Source organism: Typopeltis vanoorti, chromosome 10, assembly GCF_054136105.1.
Source record: "Typopeltis vanoorti isolate ZY-2024b chromosome 10, IOZ_Tvanoo_1.0, whole genome shotgun sequence".
Lineage (NCBI taxonomy): Eukaryota > Metazoa > Arthropoda > Arachnida > Uropygi > Thelyphonidae > Typopeltis > Typopeltis vanoorti.
The window spans coordinates 16112427-16131150 of record NC_143558.1 but is presented as its reverse complement, the minus strand read 5'-3'; the positions used below and the strand labels follow the sequence as shown (position 1 = coordinate 16131150).

The 18724-nt window shown below is 36.6% G+C and overlaps 1 protein-coding gene across 1 annotated transcript in view; it reads right to left on the bottom strand.

Annotated features, from left to right (window-relative positions):
• Positions 1 to 18724, bottom strand: part of LOC150102188 (nuclear RNA export factor 1-like) — a 195317-nt gene that overhangs the window by 99318 nt on the left and 77275 nt on the right. Inside the window, exons 8-9 of the mRNA XM_090398890.1 lie at positions 13440 to 13511; positions 5067 to 5136 (exon numbers count right to left, since the gene is read on the bottom strand). Coding sequence (XP_090255016.1) covers positions 5067 to 5136; positions 13440 to 13511 — 142 coding nt within the window. The remainder of the gene's footprint in view (positions 1 to 5066; positions 5137 to 13439; positions 13512 to 18724) is intronic.

Sequence of the window (18724 nt, the reverse complement as noted above, 5' to 3'; positions counted from 1 at the left end):
TTTGTACAAGTTTATGCTGCTTCGCCCTGTCGCTATTGTGCAGTTGAAAGGCGACATTTCACATAACCTTTCAGTGAATTTTCGGTCATTAATAACGTACATTACTGGCATATTTTGCTTTTTTATTTCAAAAAAGGCAAACGAGCTGCAGAGGCCCACAAAAAAATATGCAGTGTATATGGGGATGGTGCCTTAACAGAACACATATGCCAAATTCTGTTCTGGAGATTTCGATGTCAATGATGCGCCTTGCGCTGGTCACCCAACCGAGGTTGATTCGAGTATTGTTGACAAAAATCTGTCACAAACAGCGCAGAAGATTGCTGCAGTACTGAACATATCCCATACAAACACTGAAAACCATTTGCACAAGCTGAGATGCGTTTCAAAATTTAATGTTTGGGTGCCGCATGAATTGACCGAGGCCAATATGACTGCTTGCATATCCATCTGTAATTTGCTGCAACGTCGTCAAGAAAATGACCCATTTTTGAAGCGGATGATTACAGGAGATGAAAAATGGGCCGTGTACGATAACGCGGTATGTAAAAGATCATGGGGGGAGGACATGAGAGCGAACTGCCGCAAACAACCTCGAAAGCGGGATTGCACCCAAAGAAAATCATGCTCTCTGCGTGTGGTGGAATTATAAAGGTGTTGTCCACTATGAGCTGTTACCGTCAGGCAGAACAATTGATTCAACTGTCTATTGCTCACAGTTAACGCAACTGGCCCATGCAATTAGCACAAAACGCCCTGAATTGGCAAATCAGAAAGGAGTTGTCTTTCACCACGATGTCAGATCCTACACATCATTAACAACCTTGAGTAAATTGTTATGTCTTGGCTGGAATGTTTTGCTGCATCCTCCGTATTCACCGGACCTGGCACCTTCTGATTACCATTTATTCCGATCACTGCAGAATTCTCTGAATGGGGAAAACCTTTGGTAATGAGGAGGCTGTCAAAAACACCTGGATCAGTTTTTCGGCAGTAAACCTTAGGAGTTTTATGAACGTGGCATAATGAAGTGGTGATTGTAGTGGTGGACAGATGGCAAGAGGTCACTGATAAAGAGGGTCAATATATAACTGAATATATTATATATATTAAATAAAACATGTTTCCTTCCACTCTGAAAAACCAAACGAACTTATTTGTCAACCCAATACTAAAATATTTCCTTTCTTTAACAGCTGCTGAACATTATTCCTAATAAAAACAATTTTTATACAAAATAAATTATGCATTTACCAATTTTCAACAAGATGCTATGAGTATGAAAAGCCCTGACAAACACCATACATGGTAATCAATGTTAGTCTAGATGGCTGATGGATGGTTTCTACTTTGTAATGAATAAGTTGTGGAGCATGTTGAAGCATGAATGTTTGCAGAAGTAGTTAGGTGACAGATGACATTTTATACCCAACGACTTTGCATATTAGAAGAATGAAGTGGCTTAAAGAAAGAAAAAAAGTGACAGTTTGGTCTCTGAAAGAAGGATCCTAGATTATGCAACTCTAATAGCCTGTCAATAGCACTTGCTATAACCTTATGGAGGTGGGATTATCATAAAAAATGGAAATTATTCCACTGGTGAGCTTATGTAATATTTCTTTCTTTCTTTTTTTTTTTTTTTTTTTCAAAACAAAATTGTCACCTAAGCATCTTAGGTGTTAGTGCTGAAAAGTTGTATGCAAATAGAACAGAATATAATTTTATATGATTATTCTGTTATGACATGCATGTTTCCATACAATACAGGAAAACTAAGCCACAACTATCACATGCAGCACTTCCAGTATGATTTGAGTATGCTAGAATTGTGAGCATGGCTATTAGTTCAATGTTAGTAAATATCAAGTTATGCGCCACAGTGTGATAAGATATCCAACAGCATATTATATTGATGGGATTATGCTACAATGATTAGGTAAGGAATCTTGGACTTTTAGTAAACATGAAGTGGAAGTTATGGGGTGCTGAAATGAACACTGATAGGAAAGGCTAAGAAAGTCATATTGCCTTGATGCAATCATCACCTGCACTACTATATGCAAATCTGGTCTTCTGATTTCCGAGACAATACAGATACAGGGAAGAGAGTGCAAAGGAGAATGATACTGATGATATTGGGACTGTGGAATGTAGATTATGAGAATGTAGATCTATACTCATGATGTTCCAGCACTAATATACTGTATATAATTGGTTTCCCAACTGTTGTGAGGCAAAAGATTCCTAATTATGTTATAGCATTCTCTGATATCACTAATTTAAATTAAAATAAATGTGATGTTGATCCTACTTGTGTGTCATCTCTCTTTTGTTGTATATGACAAGTGGAAGCATATTACTTACTGAGATGTAAGTTAAACATTACCATCTATAACACATCCACTGTTCTGAATGCTAGACTACAGTGACTTAACAAGAAAAGGAGAATGATTGCAGTGAGTCATCATTCACACCTTTTCTATGCAATCATCTTTATCAGCATGTGTGTGTGTGTTTTCCTAAAGACTGAATTTGCACGTATCTGGTCAGGCCATAAATACTGTTATAACTTGAGCAGTGCATAAGCCTTTAATCTATCGGTAAATCATGCACATACAAACGACATGTATAACGTGCATACAGCAGCACTGAATGTTTGAAATGTCCCCCTTTTCGCCTTCACATATGCCCAAAGTCTTGAGGCTATATACTGATGGCTGCATGCACAACATCCAATGGAAACTGACACTATTCACTCCAACTCCACCTTCAGCATGGCGATGCTGGGGCGTCGTTTCTTGCAGGCTACTCTCTCAAGCTCCGGCTACAATTTGAAGTCCAACAGATTCCAATTGGGACTTCCAGATGGCCCATCAGATGGTGATATGTGGTCAGGCACATTTGCTTCCAACCACTGTTGTGTGGTCCTTGCTTTGTGCGGAGGTCCAATGCCTACCGTGAAACAAGGTGTTGTTCAGCATCTATGCCACAGGTTACAGCATGGTGTCTTGATACGCTCTGGTAGAGGTTCTGACTCATTTCTTGCAAAAATGCAACTTGGATACACCCTGATATGTCACCTCCCACCAAACCATCACTAGCATTAAGTAATGACCTCTCAGAATTCTGGTTGCTAGGGTATATGATCAGCGACCATCCGGTGCATATACCCAATCGTTTAGTGGTTAAAAGACTCTTCAATGGTGAAAATCTTCTCATCTGTCAAGAGGATGCCTGTGACTGTTGTTTGCGTACTTCCAGAGAAGTGCCTTTGGTTTTTAACATCCTCTGCTGAATAAGTTGTGGTGTTAGGAAGTGTCCAGAAGAACGATGATATGCTGTCAGTCCAAGGTCATCAGTCAGTACACGTGACATTATTCTCTGCAAAATGTTCATCTCTTGTGACACCATTTTCTTCATTCTCCAGAGGATTACAGCAGAGGCATGTCTTCACAGCCTTTGCATCCTAATGCAGCATGATCGACCTTCTTTGGTGGTCAGATACATTTTCTGTATTGTTATAACAGTCTGATACATAAAGACATCCTATTGATTCTGAGTGTTTCTGTGTTGACAATAACAGCAACTGCATTCCAACCTTGTGAAGTGTTATTTCACTGATCTAGCTTTCCACCTGATCAGTGAAATTTCGAAACACTAATAAAAGGCAATTATATGGGCACCTGGGCAGAGTCCACATCTTTTAAGTAGTGCCCATCAATGGATTAATAATATCCATATAATGTATAACTGGATTTAGTCTTGTGAAATGTTGGAAGTTTTTCCCATTTGGTTAGACTATAATAAATTTAATTTAATCCTTTATCCAAGTGTAAGCAAACAAAGTTAGGACTGAGGCAACCCGTGGTAAAGGACCAAGCTCTCACACTCCTTGTCTTAGTATCTCCTATAATGCAAAGCACATCTCCTTGCAGACAAACATAATGCTATGCATTAAGGGAAGGGCCACTACCCAGACTGGTTTCAACCTTTCTTGAGGTCTCGTCAGTGGGAGCCAGATCCAGAGGTGGTGATACCAAGGTGGAAGCAATGGAGAAGTCATATTTACCTATGTGAGTTGCCAAAAGGTGTCTCACCTTATTATAAAATTAGTCTGGATTTAGAGAAAGATGTTGGAAGTTTTTTCCCACTTGGTTAGACTATAATAAATTTAATAAATATGACCTTCTCCATTACTTCCACCTTGGTATCACGACCTCTGGGTCTGGCTCCCACTGATGAGACCTCAATAAAGGTCGAAACCGGTCTGGATAGGGACTCTTCCCTTAATGCATGGAAGTTTATTGAAAACCTACCATACTAGTCACTATGGTAGGTATCTTCAAAATAAATCTTTTCATCATTCCAGACAAAAAGTGAGAAATTACAGATACTCTAAAGGACAATGCATTATGCATTTTTACAGATGATAAAAAGACACAGAGAAGCGCTTGACCTTTTATACAATCAGTTCATTGCAATTATTTATTCTAAGAAAGCCACAATCCAAGTAATATATATATATATATATATATAGTAAATTACATGTGTGATCTCCAGAGTGAAGCTTCCTGATTATATAAAAAGTAAATGAAAAAATATAATAAAATAAATTAATTAAAAAAGAATAAAAAATCCTTATTCCACCCAGAGTCCTAATGTACTATACGTTTACAACCTTTCATTAGTGGAAGTAAAAAAAAAAAAAAAAAGGAGAATTATCTGTACAGCACAGAAATCCCTAATTAGATCATGTTGAACAGCACTGATAGAACAAGTCATTCATTGTTGCATTATCAATGGTTCATATAATATACTTCTATATATTAACTATCTAATTCAACTAAGACCTTATTTAACTACTCTATTAGCAAAACATGTTGGTCATCTGACTTGAATTATTTATATAACAAATTCCAGTAATTCTTATTCAGTTTCAATATCATGAAAATAATTACAATATGAAAATATTACCATTATGAACAGATAATGCTATAGAAAACAAAATTTATTCAATAATTTTTGTCTCCTGTGTACTAAAAGTTCTCTAAATAAAACAAACAAACCTTGGTTATCATGAAATTTGCTGAGATCAAGATGGGAATTAGCAGCAGTATAATGATTACTCATACAAAGCTAAAAGAAAGAAAGAGAAAAAAAAAAAATATTACTTTTCATAGTACAGAGATACTGTGACAAGTATAAAAATATTTTAATAAGAAGAAACCTATTTCCCCATAAAAAAATTTACTTTTGTTATCTGATTCATGGCACCATACAAACATACAAGGCTCTCTCCCCATTTTTTATGATATATCCTAGTAACTCAAAAGGAGTCCCATAAAGTGATTAGTAGTACTGTATTGTTGTTTCCATTTCCACTGTGTGAGCATCTTTCCATGAAGTTCCCATAAATAATAATGGGAAGAACGGTAACAACACCGATTTTTTTTTTTTTTTTTGACAATATAATTTGTTACATTAATTTTTGTTACTAGAATGGCTACTTAATTATGCACGCTCTTCTATGTTTTCTTAGAGTTAAAAAAAATTGAAAAAATTGTCTAGTTTAACTATTCAGCAGCTTATGAAATCTACTCATCACAGAGTGTATTTGTTGAGCCCTGTGTGTACACATACACAAACCGTAATTATAAAATGATAAGATCAGATAAGAATGTGTCTCAACCTGCAGAAATACCATATATTGATTCCTGAATCCTTTTCACTATCAATTTTATTTTTTTAGCACCATAATCTGATTTTCTGCCAAAATTGAGATCAAGTGTCACAATACATGTTGGAAGACTGCACATTTACAATCTAAATTATTCAGCATGGAGGTTAAAAAAAATAAAAATAAATAAATAAAAAAAAAAAAAAACCTCCAATTAGTGGACTTCAGTGACCGTAAAGATACTCGGAAAATAAACATTGTTAGATTAAGAGATCCATAGATCCATCAGCTGTTTGATTTTATGAAGACTCAATACACTCTAGTCAGTCTCTTTTGGCCTATGGCATGTGGGAGAACTTAAGCTGTAGTCACAAATTGCAGAGGCATATTTTTTTTAGTTTAGTGCCTACTGTTTAGACACTACAGTCACTTGCACACACGGTGATAGATTTTTGTAGCTACGTGGAAGTAAGCAAATTAATTTAATGCTCCCAATTTTACAGGTTATATATGAAAAAAGGGCAAAATTAACATATTACATTAATGCACACTTACAGGCACATTTTTTCTGCTGAAAACTTGAACCCATTATTAAGAGCCCAAGAAGAGATGTGATTGATGACTTTTTGAAGTTGCCTTTCAATAACCCATAGATTACAAGAATGATAGTATATTGTGAAGTCATCAACATATAAAGTATTGACTACTGTGGGAGAAAATTGTTCAGTGACTAAGATCACTTTGACAGCAAAGAGCATCACACTAAGACAAACACACTCTTTGACAAAATGCTTATGATAATGTGCTTCCCACTCAGACTTGAAAGATTTAGCTACAGTTTTTAATAAAATCAGGAAGATGCTCCATGAGACCTAGATTATAGAGGTGTTTCAATAAGCTTTATCTCCAGGCAGTCTCATAAGCTTTTTCAATGTTCCAGATTATTACATAAGTAATAAATAAATAAATATCTTCTTTGGTGTATATGGCTCAGCCAGATTAGTAAAAGCTGCATTCCTCTCTCAAGTGATTACTAAATAACTTAAGGAATTCACAACGTATGCTGAAATATAAATTAAAATAAACTTTAATATATACTTCCTATATTTCGGCAACGTCACATTGCCATCTTCATGGGAACATAAGAGTAAGACACGTGCATGCAGGCACTAAAAACAGCAAATGAGGTAGAAGCAAGGAAACTACTGTTTTTCCTACTAAAGTCCTGATGGTGTCCCCCTAGCGGGTTATATTAGGTATTCTTGGCATTCGGGCTGAAGTTCTCAAGATGTACATCTCCCAAATTTGGGGTGGTCTCATGCATCCAAATTTGTTGAGGTTGCTGAGGCTGATTCCATGAATAGTCTTTCAAATTTATACTTGCTGCAGTGTATTACTGTGGCTTTCTTCCACCGTATTCTGTGGCGTGTATCCAGAGTATGGTCTGCAAGCCCAGAGTGGCTGTAGCTGTAATGGTGAAACCGGATGTAGTCCTTGTGTTCTGAAATTCTGATATTCGCTGTCCTGCCTGTTTGGCCAAACTAGGATGGCTTACAGCTGCAAGGACCTGGTATACACCAAGTAGGTCTAGGGGAAGTGGTTGGTCTTTAGTGGACCAGATAAGGAATGCCAATTTTCATCTGAAACAAGAGGTTAGGTCATGTTTATTCAGGATTTTGATAATTTTTTCGGAGGTGCCACGGATGTAAGGAATGGTGATGGATTTAGAGTAATCTTTTTTGTGAAGGGGGGGGGGGGGGTTACTGGTTTCAATATTTTTTGGGGAGTTATAGCCATTGGCTGAGAAAGTGTTAACGATGTGATTTAGTTCAGTGGTTAGGGCATTGCCATTTGAACAGATTAGTTTAGCCCTGTTGTATAGTGTCTTAATAACTCTATATTGTTGTAAAGGGGGGGGGGGGGTGTTGGTGAATGTACTTGCCTGTATGGGTGGGTTTTCTATAAACTGAGAAAACCAAGGTTCCAGGCTGGCAAGTGACTAGTGTGTCTAGGAAAGGGAGGTTGTTGTTTTCCTCTTTTTCCAGGATGAACTTGATTCTGAGGTGTTGGTTGTTTAAGTGCGTTAAGGAGAGGAGTGTATCAGAGCCATGTGGCCAAATAGCAAACACATCATCAACGTAGTGAAGCCATATGGTAGGTTTTTGTGGGTCAGAGTTTAAGGCTTTCTCTTCAAAAGTCCCTATAAAGAAGTTGGCCAAGGGTGGGGAGAGTGGTGAATCCATGGCTGTCCCTTCTATTTGTTTGTAGAATTTTCCCTAGCAAACGAAATAGCCTGAGTTCATTGTGAACCGAAATAGAGCTGAGATATCGGGGGGGGGGGGGGGGGGGGGGGGGGGGGGGATTTGGCTTGGATGAGCTCTAAGGTTTCCTTGAGTGGGACATTTGTAAATAAAGAGGAGACGTCAAAACTGACCATTATATCAGTATGTTGGAGTGTAAGGTTTTCTACACTGGCTTTGAAGTGGGCTGAGTTTTTTTGTGTGTGATAGTGTGCGAGAGCTTTGGCTAAATGTTTGGCTAATTTGTACATGGAGGAATCAATGCCATCCACTATGGGACGTAATGGCACATTTTGTTTATGTATTTTTGGGAGCCCATAAATACGACGGTGTCTAGAGTTAAAAGGTTTTAATTTGTTAGTAACTTCCACAGGCCAAGAAGTGACCATCTTAAGGAGCCTATGGAGATTTCTAATTTGTGAGTTGGTGGGATTGCATTCAATGGGGGAGGTAAGTAGCCTGATCTAATAACAAAGCATTGGTGAAACCAGATGTAGTCCTTGTGTTCCGAAATTCTGATATTCGCCGTCCTGCCTGTTTGGCCAAAGTAAGACAGCTTACAGCTGCAAGGGACCTGGTATACACCAGGTAGGTCTAGGGGAAGTGGTTGGTCTTTAGTGAAGCAGATAAGGGATGCCAATTTTCTATATGGTCTGTAACAAGAGGTCAGGTCATGTTTATTCAGGATTTTGGTAATTTCCTCTCTCAAGTGAAGTGCTGGCACTCCACCAAAACTTGGCTAGTGGAAAGCAAAATGTTACGTTAACCCACATAAATGGGTCATAGACTGCTAATGCATAATTTCAGGCTTGCTTGCTACTGGAATAACAGTTTCTTCCATTCTTAACTCTGAGAAGTGAGTTTTTAGCAAAATATGTATAGGCACTTTTTGAGATCGCAATGACAACTGACTTTTGCCATAAATCAGAAACTCCTCCTTAGTAATTATTCTGTTGTAAAGTAAGAGAAGGAGATTGACAGAAGATGGTAGAATATGTTTTATCATTATCTCATAATAGATGTCACCAGATCCTACTGCTATCATGAGACAGTACAAGAGCTCTTTTTAGTTCTTTCTTAATGAATGACTAATTTTTATTTTATATGGCTCCCACCCACAAAAAGTTTTTCTGTAAACCTCTAGTACAGCGATTTTCAACCGGTGTGCTGCGAGATTTGTGAAAACAAATTAATTGAAAGAAATAATGTTGTAATTTGTACATTTATTCCCTTGAAGCTCCCAACAAGGATAAGTAATTACTATTATTAATATCTTTTGTATGTAAATCAATCAAAATTATGCCTATTTTTTGCCAGATTGTCAAAAAAATTAAAAGAATATACTTTTAGTGTGTTGCAGAATTTTAATAATTAGTCTAGGTGTGACATTTTATGAAAAAGGTTGAAAATCACTGCTCTAGTACATTAGTGTGAGTGAATTAAGGATTTTTGTTTAAATTAATTTCATAATTTTTTTGGTATTCTTTTACATAATCTGGAAATTCTGCTCTAAAGACCAAACTTGGAACTTTTTCAAGTCGCTTCCAGGCTTACAATAAGCAAAGCAGTGGTTTCCCACTGGACGAAGAATTTCATCTGACTCCCACCTGACTGTACAGCTTTTGCTCATTTATAAAAAAAAAGTTTGTTGTTTCTATTTCTGTTCTTTCAATATCAAAAAATCAGGAATATAGCAAGCTACAGCTGATATTTTAGCGAAGCTTTCCCCTAAAATGTCTTCATTTTCTGGATCTTATCTCAAACAACTTTTGCACTAGTTGTGTAATTCATAGATGCAAACTCTACCCAAGATTCATTTTGACTTTGACACATAACATGCTTTGGCATGAGCACATTTAAGAGCTTAGATTAGCTGCAGTAGGTTATCTGAAATATATCTTGATCTTTTTTTTGGCTGCTTGGCACTGGATTCTGCCATGGCTTTGGATAAAGATGTTGCTACCTGGAAGATACAATCTGAAACATACATCACTGCTTCAGCATCAAATTTTGCAAGACGGGTATCTTTACATGGGTTAAGGCCTAAGTACTGGGAAGACATCATGCTTGAGGTTTAACCACCTTACCGGCCATTATGGATCAAATACGCATCCTCATGCACTTCGTATCCATCATATATTTCAATGTAATACCAATGGTATTGCAATTTTAATATGCACTTCGCATCCATGATAACCTTGGCGTCTATAGACGTCTTGGCCGGTAGCATGGTTAATGGAGTAGTGACAGCATTATTTTTAATGCTTCCACTATTTTGTCTCGGTCACTAAGACATGTTCAGGGATTACAACTAGCAATTATAACATGCACACAAAGGCAACGCAATACTGAATGAAACACGTGGCTAGTGCCCATAGAGGGAGGATTAGGTTGTAAGTTGGGATCTCTGAGGATTAATGTTTCTCAAATTTTGGGAAGGTTCTTGCAACCATATTTCTGAGTGCTGCTGTAGATTCCAAAAACTCTTTATTCAATTACTGTGATGTAGCATGGTGGTTTTTTTACACTCACATGATGATCCCCTGGTAGAATGCAACCCAATATGTGGCTGCATGTGAGCACGGATGTAATACCTTCTTCCATGTGAATGCCTGTTTGTATGCTGCAATAGATATTACAGTTTGCTCCCTTGCTTTTCCACTGTTCATGTGGATCATTGAAGAGAACATGCATCTGAAATCACGACTACAGTCAATCTGATCTTGCAGATCACGTATCGGATACCACTAACAGGATCTTCTGGAAGAAAATCACTATGCCACATTGCAGTAAATTTAAGAAAGAAAGACTGTTTTTGAAATCAGCAGCAGCACTCAGAAATCAACCAAATTTAAACAAATGCAGTTGCAAGAAACTTCCCAAAATTTGGGAGTGTTACAATTGTTAGTTGTAATCGCTGAAGGATATCTGTGTAGGAGAAAGAACATGATTCATTTGAGAATATAGTGAAAGTCACAGAAAAACAGTGTTCTCTTCAACATTCCACATGAACAGTGGAAAAGCAGGGGAGCAAACTATAATATCTATTACAGCATATGAACAGGCAGGCATGTGGAAGAAGGTAATGTATCCATTAAGAATGGAAGAGGTTGTTATACATTCAACAATATAGCCTTGTCCATTCGTGTTAGAACCACCCCATATAGTATTGTGTCCATTAGCATGACAGCAACTTCTATCATCCCTGGCCACCACAAAGCCCAGATCTGAACTCCATTGAGAAGATGTGGGACATGTTAGAAAAACAGATCTGGAAGCCAAGTCCCCCTTTCCATCAAATTTAAGCCAGTTTTGAGGTACTTGCAATATAGGATTATCAAGGTCATATGAGTCAACTCAAAACTTAGTGATAAACAAACACACACAAGGGGGGGGGGTGGCTACCTGCTTCCACAGCAGCATTAAGCTGGACACATACTGGAAAAAAAGTATGGTTGCCCACTAAGGTAGCAACACTACCTTGAACAGGGCTATCTCCAGGTCTGCCCTTATGAATAACAGTGAAATGACTTAAGGTGGGGGTCCTCACTGAGCTTCAAATATGCTTTGTACAGACAGAAACAGATTGATTTGTATTTCTACAATAGAATCTTGATATCATTAATATTTTGGGGGATATCTACAATAGTTCCACTACAAAAATTTACCTATTCTTTCGGCTTTGTAGACTTGTTGGGTTTCCAATTGTTGATGTCTTAGCTTTGTCAACTGATTTTGGCAAGTACAGATAGCAAATCTTCATCTCTTCCTCTAGAAAAATATTTAATGCATCATCTAATGTATCAGTCAGGATAAGTTGTTCAGTTTAGATTATTTTCAGTTGATACATGATTTCATTTCTCATGTGTGGGTGTCTGGTGGTTCAGTTTAGATTATTTTCAGTTGATACATGATTTCATTTCTCATGTGTGGGTGTCTGGTGGTTTATCTTTCCATGGTACATTTCCATTTATCTTTCCTTGTCATACTTTTTCTTGACAAGTGAATTCTCATTAGATGAAATGAAAAAAAAACTCCTGAAAATCATTTCGGGAGTTTTTTTTTTTTTTTTTTTTTTTCTAATTTCATCATCATCAAATTTCTGATATATACCTCAAGGGGTGTATAGGATATGATAGTACTACATGAAAAATTTACATCATTACTAAATTCCTATCTATAATTTTCCTCCAAATCAGTCTGTTAAATGTCAAGACTCCAATATTATCAGGTCTTATATTTCTGTCTTCTAAGGCACTTTTTACCATATCAATCCACCTACATCTTGGTCTTCCCCTCTGGGTCTTTTTCCTGCCAACCTGGCAGAGAACACTTGTTTTGCTAATCTTTCCTCTCCCATTCTGTTTAAGTGACCATACCACCTGAGATAAGCTCTGCTAATGCATTCCTGGATGCTGACAATATCAAGTTCTTTCCTAACATCCTCGTTTTTAATATGATATTGCCATTACAGCCATTACATGCCCCTAATCTTTCTCAGGACTCTCATATCTGCAGTCTCTAGTCTTTGGTCAAGTGTTTTACTTCTAACCCAGCTCTCAGATCCATAAGTTAAAATTGGTTTAAACACCATCTTGTATACAGCTAATTTAGTGTTTTAGTTAATTATAATTTTAGGCTTCTAATTCAGTGGATTGTGTGTGTGGTTTCTCCTTTAATTCCTTTTTGTCAGGTACTCTTTTGAAATAATTTCAAAAAATTCAGCTACTTCTTGTTCATTAGAACCTTCACTGAAAACCATAAACAGCTATTTAAGTTACACCATCCAATTTTCCAATTTAAAATTTATCATTTTACTTAAAACTGCTTGCAATTAAAGTTTCTAATCACAAAACTTTCTCTCTCTCTTTTTTTTTTTTAATTTATTACGTTAAATAAATAATCTTATAATTCAAATGACATTTCATATAGAGGATATGCAAAAGCCTCTTTGACCCTAGTCATATTAAGTAAATCATTTCAGATTAGTGCACAGACAATTCAAGACATGAAAAATCTGTGCTTAAGTCTATAGAGAGAATTCAAATGTTTCTGGTGATCAAGTGTCAGAAAATTAATTAGAAATGGTTAAGCTACTGCCAGAAAGTAATCTATAAAAGCAGTCATGCATCCTTTATTTGAATCACAGCACCAATAAGCTTAAGATGAAACAAAGAACAATGTTGGCATCATATTTTAATCTAATTCTTAGCAGAGTTGAAAAACAGTATGAAAACTTAAAAAAATTTTTTTTCCAAAAATTAAACTTGATATATGTTAATTATAATACCAAATAAAGAAAAATAAGTTTCTGAATTTTTAAACTTGATAGTTTACACCATGTATAAAAATTTGCTGTAAATTTTTTATATATACTTGAATGGTTTGCTAATCCTACTTTTTCAAAAAAAAAAAAAAAAAAAAACTGTCAGTTTAAAAGAAATAATTTTAATATTTATTACCTTAATTTTTTCTATAGTTTCATCATCAAAATTTGGAGCTGGTGGAGCACTTTTTGATATAAAAACAGCCATCTGTAAAAGTTCAAATAATATAAAATGACAAAAAAATTAAGCATTTAAATTTTTTCTATTCTATTTTAGGTATAATTCAGAAAAAATAACAGAACATTCACAGGTATTCACACATCAAGCTTTCAATAGTCATTACTCCATTAACAATGCCATTTGCTAACTAAAATTTATAGCTCCCTAAAATACATATTGAAACTCCACAATGTGTGAAAGCATTACTATTACAACATAACATTCCACACATACTGGTTACTGAATTAGAAACCTTTATGAAGATGTGCATAAGATATCACTTATGCAGTGTGTAAATGCAAAATACTTGGTCGTGTGCACTGCATCACCACATGTTGTAGGCAATTATTAAAGAATGCTACTCAGTAACTGTCAATATAGTATTGATCACAATTTGAAAAACAAAGAATCTTTTGGAGATCAATAAACAGTTATTGTGGATACTTGTCTGGATGGATCTATAATTTTAATAACAGTAGAGCTGTCTGGTTTCTCAAAAGGTGAGATATCCTGGGTGTTTAATCAGTGTAAAAATAACCCACATTGCTTGTCTAAGAAGCGCAACTATGGTCCTAAGAGAGAGTGTCAGGAACAAGATCGCCATTGTCTGAGAACACTTGTACGGACAAACAAAACCTCCTGTGTGCAGAAATTGACAAACATTTAATGAAGGCTGTTCCTGACCCATATCTCACTGAACTATGCACAGGGAACTGAAGAGGATTGGTATACTGCCAGTTGCATGCCTATATGAAAACCACTGATTTCTGTGAAGAACTGGAAAGTTCATCTACAGTGGTGCAAGCAACACCATCACTGGAAGTTCTGTGGTGTGATGAATTATGGTACACCTTGTTCTGTATTGACAGTAGGCAGAGAGTTTGACAAGAGTCCCATGAAGCAATGAACCCAACTTGCCTTGTAAACAGAACTCAAGGTTCTGGAGGTGGTGTCACAATGTGAGGCATGTTCTGTTGGTATGGTACCCTGATTTTGCTAGAAGGTCAGGTGTCCTCCAAGGAATATCTGAACATTGTTGCCAATCAAGTCCAGCCTGCAATATTAACTTTTCATTTGGCAGGTGGCAGTTGTTTCATGGACAGCAATGCTACTGTCTATCACACAAGATTTGTTCAGCAGATTCAGCGAGCATCACGGTGACTTCTTCCACAATCATCCCTGGCTACCACAAAGCCCGCATCTGAACTCCATTGATTCCATCAAATCTGAGCCCGTTAAAGGACTGTCTGGTGAACATCTGGTATGTTGTAGACATAGATTCAACCCAACTCCTCCTAGATTCTATGCCTAACCACATACATGCTGTAATATGGACTAAAGAAAGTCTACCAACATCGTATTAAATAAAAGTTCTAATTCAGTGGCCAGTGGGTGTGTAAAATCAAAATAAATAAATATGCCAGTTAATTTATTATATATTTTTGCAGAATTTTTGGCTATACAGTAGAAAAGAGAGATGAACAAAAAGAAGCACAATTAAACTGCAAACATGTGACAATTCAAGCATTATCAACTGCAGGAGGATAACTCCACTTACATTATTAATTATAATTTTTATGAAACACACACGAGTGAGGAGTATTATTTAGGATAACTTCCTAAAATTGAGAATGTTTAAGGCGTTTTTTTTTTTTTTTTGTCAAGGTAAAGATTATGAATGCATGCTTCAAAGATTTCTTTATATAATCTTTCCAGAAGAAAATAACTTTTCTGTAGAACTTTAGTATTATTCCAATGAATTCTTAATTAGCAGACAATGCTAATTACAGCTTTTTTTAGATTACAGTAAAACCATAGCCATCTGTTACATTAAAGGGTTATTGGAAAAAATCAACAGAATCCTACAACATTATAACCTCAATGCCACCTTTAAACCACCCACTAAACTTAAAACCATATTCGACTCCTCTCCTCCCATTAGCACATCCTGGAGTCTATTGCATCCGCTGCACCTGTAACTTACCGTACATTGGTGAAACAGGACGGACAATCCCTATACGCAAGAAAGAACACATTAGACACATTAAATATAACCAGTATGGTGAGACAGACCTCTCAGACCACGCACTCAACACCTTACACCAAATCAACTGGAAAAGCACCCGCTCTTTACACCACACAAAAACCTGGTATGAAAGGAAATTTAAGGAATCCTGCGAAATCCTGATAAACCACCCAAATATCAACAACAAAGATGGCAAACATCAAACAACAAAGTCAGGACTCTGGCCAATCTTCAGCTAGTATAAGAAACCATTCCATACCAACTGGCTGGAATGTACAAGTATAATCATGATGTTAGTATATGTATACAGATAGATACTTGTTGCGCCCAATGTATTTCTACAACAACAGATAACACTAATAAGAGGACTCTAGCGTTGATGTATAATTTTTATTTTTTTTTTTCCACCAGAGGTCAGGCCAACAACTGTTGTAGCGGTTGGGCAGTATCTTTAACAAACCAGTTTGATTGTAGTGTAGCTTGTTTTCTGTGTATAGTTGTATGCTCCAGAAGATGGCCTTGACATAAAGGTAGAAACATCGAATGTAGATTTTAGTTATATTAAACTAAAGTTTTTATTCAAACACGGTAGTTGTCCCCATAATTTTCAAAAATGCATTCGGATCACCGTGTAAGCTTAAAAGAAAGTTATTCATTAATTATTTTTAATCTTTTTTTTTTGTTATAATGAAATACAGAAAATGGAAATTTTTTTAATGAGTTATGATAAACCACATCATGTAAATACCTTCCATTTTTGGCTTCACAAAGATAGACCCTTTCTACGATATGTTCATGACACGCTTTCTGTTAATCTTTCTGGCTGCAGCATCCTAATTTCTCCACGAATGTTCTCCTTCGGGTGCTTAAGGGTCAAAGCTCTATAATTGAGAGGAGACCTCCACATAGCCTTTAAAGGAATGCGTAGAACCGACTAGGGCTTCTGACCTAATGTCCAATCCTCACCTTCTCGTGGTGCACCCTGTTGGGTATCTACTTTGATACTGAACGAACGAGGATGGGCTGGCAATTTGGGATTTAGCCAACCAAATTGTATTCTTATTGGTTAAACCAAAATAAAAAATGATGGTACAACATGACCAAATTTCATGCAGGCTGGGGCGTCGCTGGTTAAACAAGGCCCCCGTTGTTTTCGCCAGGGAACCAGGGCGAACAGCGAAAAGTCAGCTACTGGAACAAATCTGAAAACAAACTCCAACTCAACATCACCAGAGTTAAAGATCGGTACTATCAACGTAAGAAGCCTGAATGGCAAAGAAATGGAGCTAGCTGAGGAATTAGATAAGTACCAGATCGACATAATAGGGATGACTGAAACAAAAAAGATCAAAACTGGTGAGATCTTTCTGAGCAATAAATACAAAATGTTATATTCAGGCAATGACAATCAAGGAAAAGAAGGAGTAGCCATAGTATTCAACACAAAATATGAGGCTAATCTTCTTGAATGGCAGTCAGTCTCAAGTAGAGTAATGTGGGCAAAAATGAGAATGGGGAACTGGACAATGAAACTTATTTGTGCCTATGGTCCCACAGAAAGTTCTACTAAGGTAGAAGTGGAGGAATTTTTTGATGCTTTAGAAAAAGCAACTGACAAAATGAAAAAGGAAAAGTTGGTCCTTGTTGGGGATCTAAATAGCAGAGTAGGAAATGATTGTGAGACATACAAAAATATTTTGGGAAAATTTGGAGAAAAGAGCAAAATAATGGCAAATATCTGTTGGATTTCTGCTCAGGACATACTGGTTATTACTAACACCATGTTCCAACATAAAAATGTGCACAAATTCACATGGAGAGAAGAGGCTAGGAATAAGAAAAGTCTCATTGACTATGTTATTGTTGATAGTGATGTTTTCTCCCTGGTGCAGGACACCAGATTGTACAGAGGATTTGAAATTGGAAGTGATCACTATTTAGTCTTGAGCAGGATAAAATTGAATTTCATATTGAAAAGAATAACATGTAAGAAAGTTTTAAAGCGAATAAAAGTTGAGCAGCTCTCAGATGTGAACTGTAGACTAAAATACAGAAAGATTATTGAAAAGAAAATGAAAGAGTTTGAGAACAGGAATCAAACCTTGGAGATTCAGTTGCAAACTCTGAAGAAAACATTGATTGATTCTGCCAGAGAGGCATGTGGTGAGGTTGTGTGCAAGGATAAAAAAATCAGAACTCCCTGGTGGACACAGGAAGTTAAAGAAGCAGTGAAGGAAAAGAAGAAAGCATATCAAAAGTTCCTGGCAAATAAGTCAACTTTTACTCTTACAGAATACAGAGACAAATGTAAGAAAGCTAAACAGTGTGTAAAACTAGCTAAACAAAAGTCATGGGAGGACTTTGGCAAGAATATAGAAAATAAATATCAAGAAGGTGGCAAAATATTCTGGAGGTTGTTGAAGAAGCTTAGGAATGGAGGAAAGAGTGCTGTAAAAGGAGTTAGAGATGATAAAGGTGACATGAAAACAGGAGAAAAAGATATCCTTGAAGTATGGAGTAATTACTTTGAAAAACTGCTAAATGAAACAAGCAGTGATAAAAAACACTGACCAGACATGCAGTCAGGAATACATATCCATACTTGAAGTAGAAAAAGCCATCAAAGGCTTGAAATGTGGAAAGGCAGCAGGAGTAGATGATATTCGACCAGAAATGCTGAAGTATGGTGGTATAAAAGTCTTACAGTGGCTGCACTGCATAGTCCAGAAAGCCTGGACAGAGGGACGAATTCCCGATGAATGGAGTACAGCTCTAATAGTAACCATATATAAAAAGGGAAATAAAACTGAATGTGAGAATTACAGAGGTATTTCCCCTACTGAGTGTTCCTGGCAAGATCTATGCAAGTATACTTGAGAAACGGTTGAGAAGAATTGTGGAAGAAAAGCTTGGTGAAGAACAAGCTGGATTCAGGCCAAATAGAGGCTGCCAGGATCAGATCTTCACTTTACGACAAATAGTCGAGAAAGCATGGGAATATAACAGAGATCTGTATTTAAGTTTTGTCGATTTGGAAAAGGCATATGACAAGGTGCCAAGAGAGAAGCTATTCAATACGCTGCAGTTATATGGTGTCAATGGGGCATTATATCAAGCAATACTTAGTCTTTATTTGAGTTGCAAGTCAGCAGTTAGAATTGAAGGAAGTACAGGA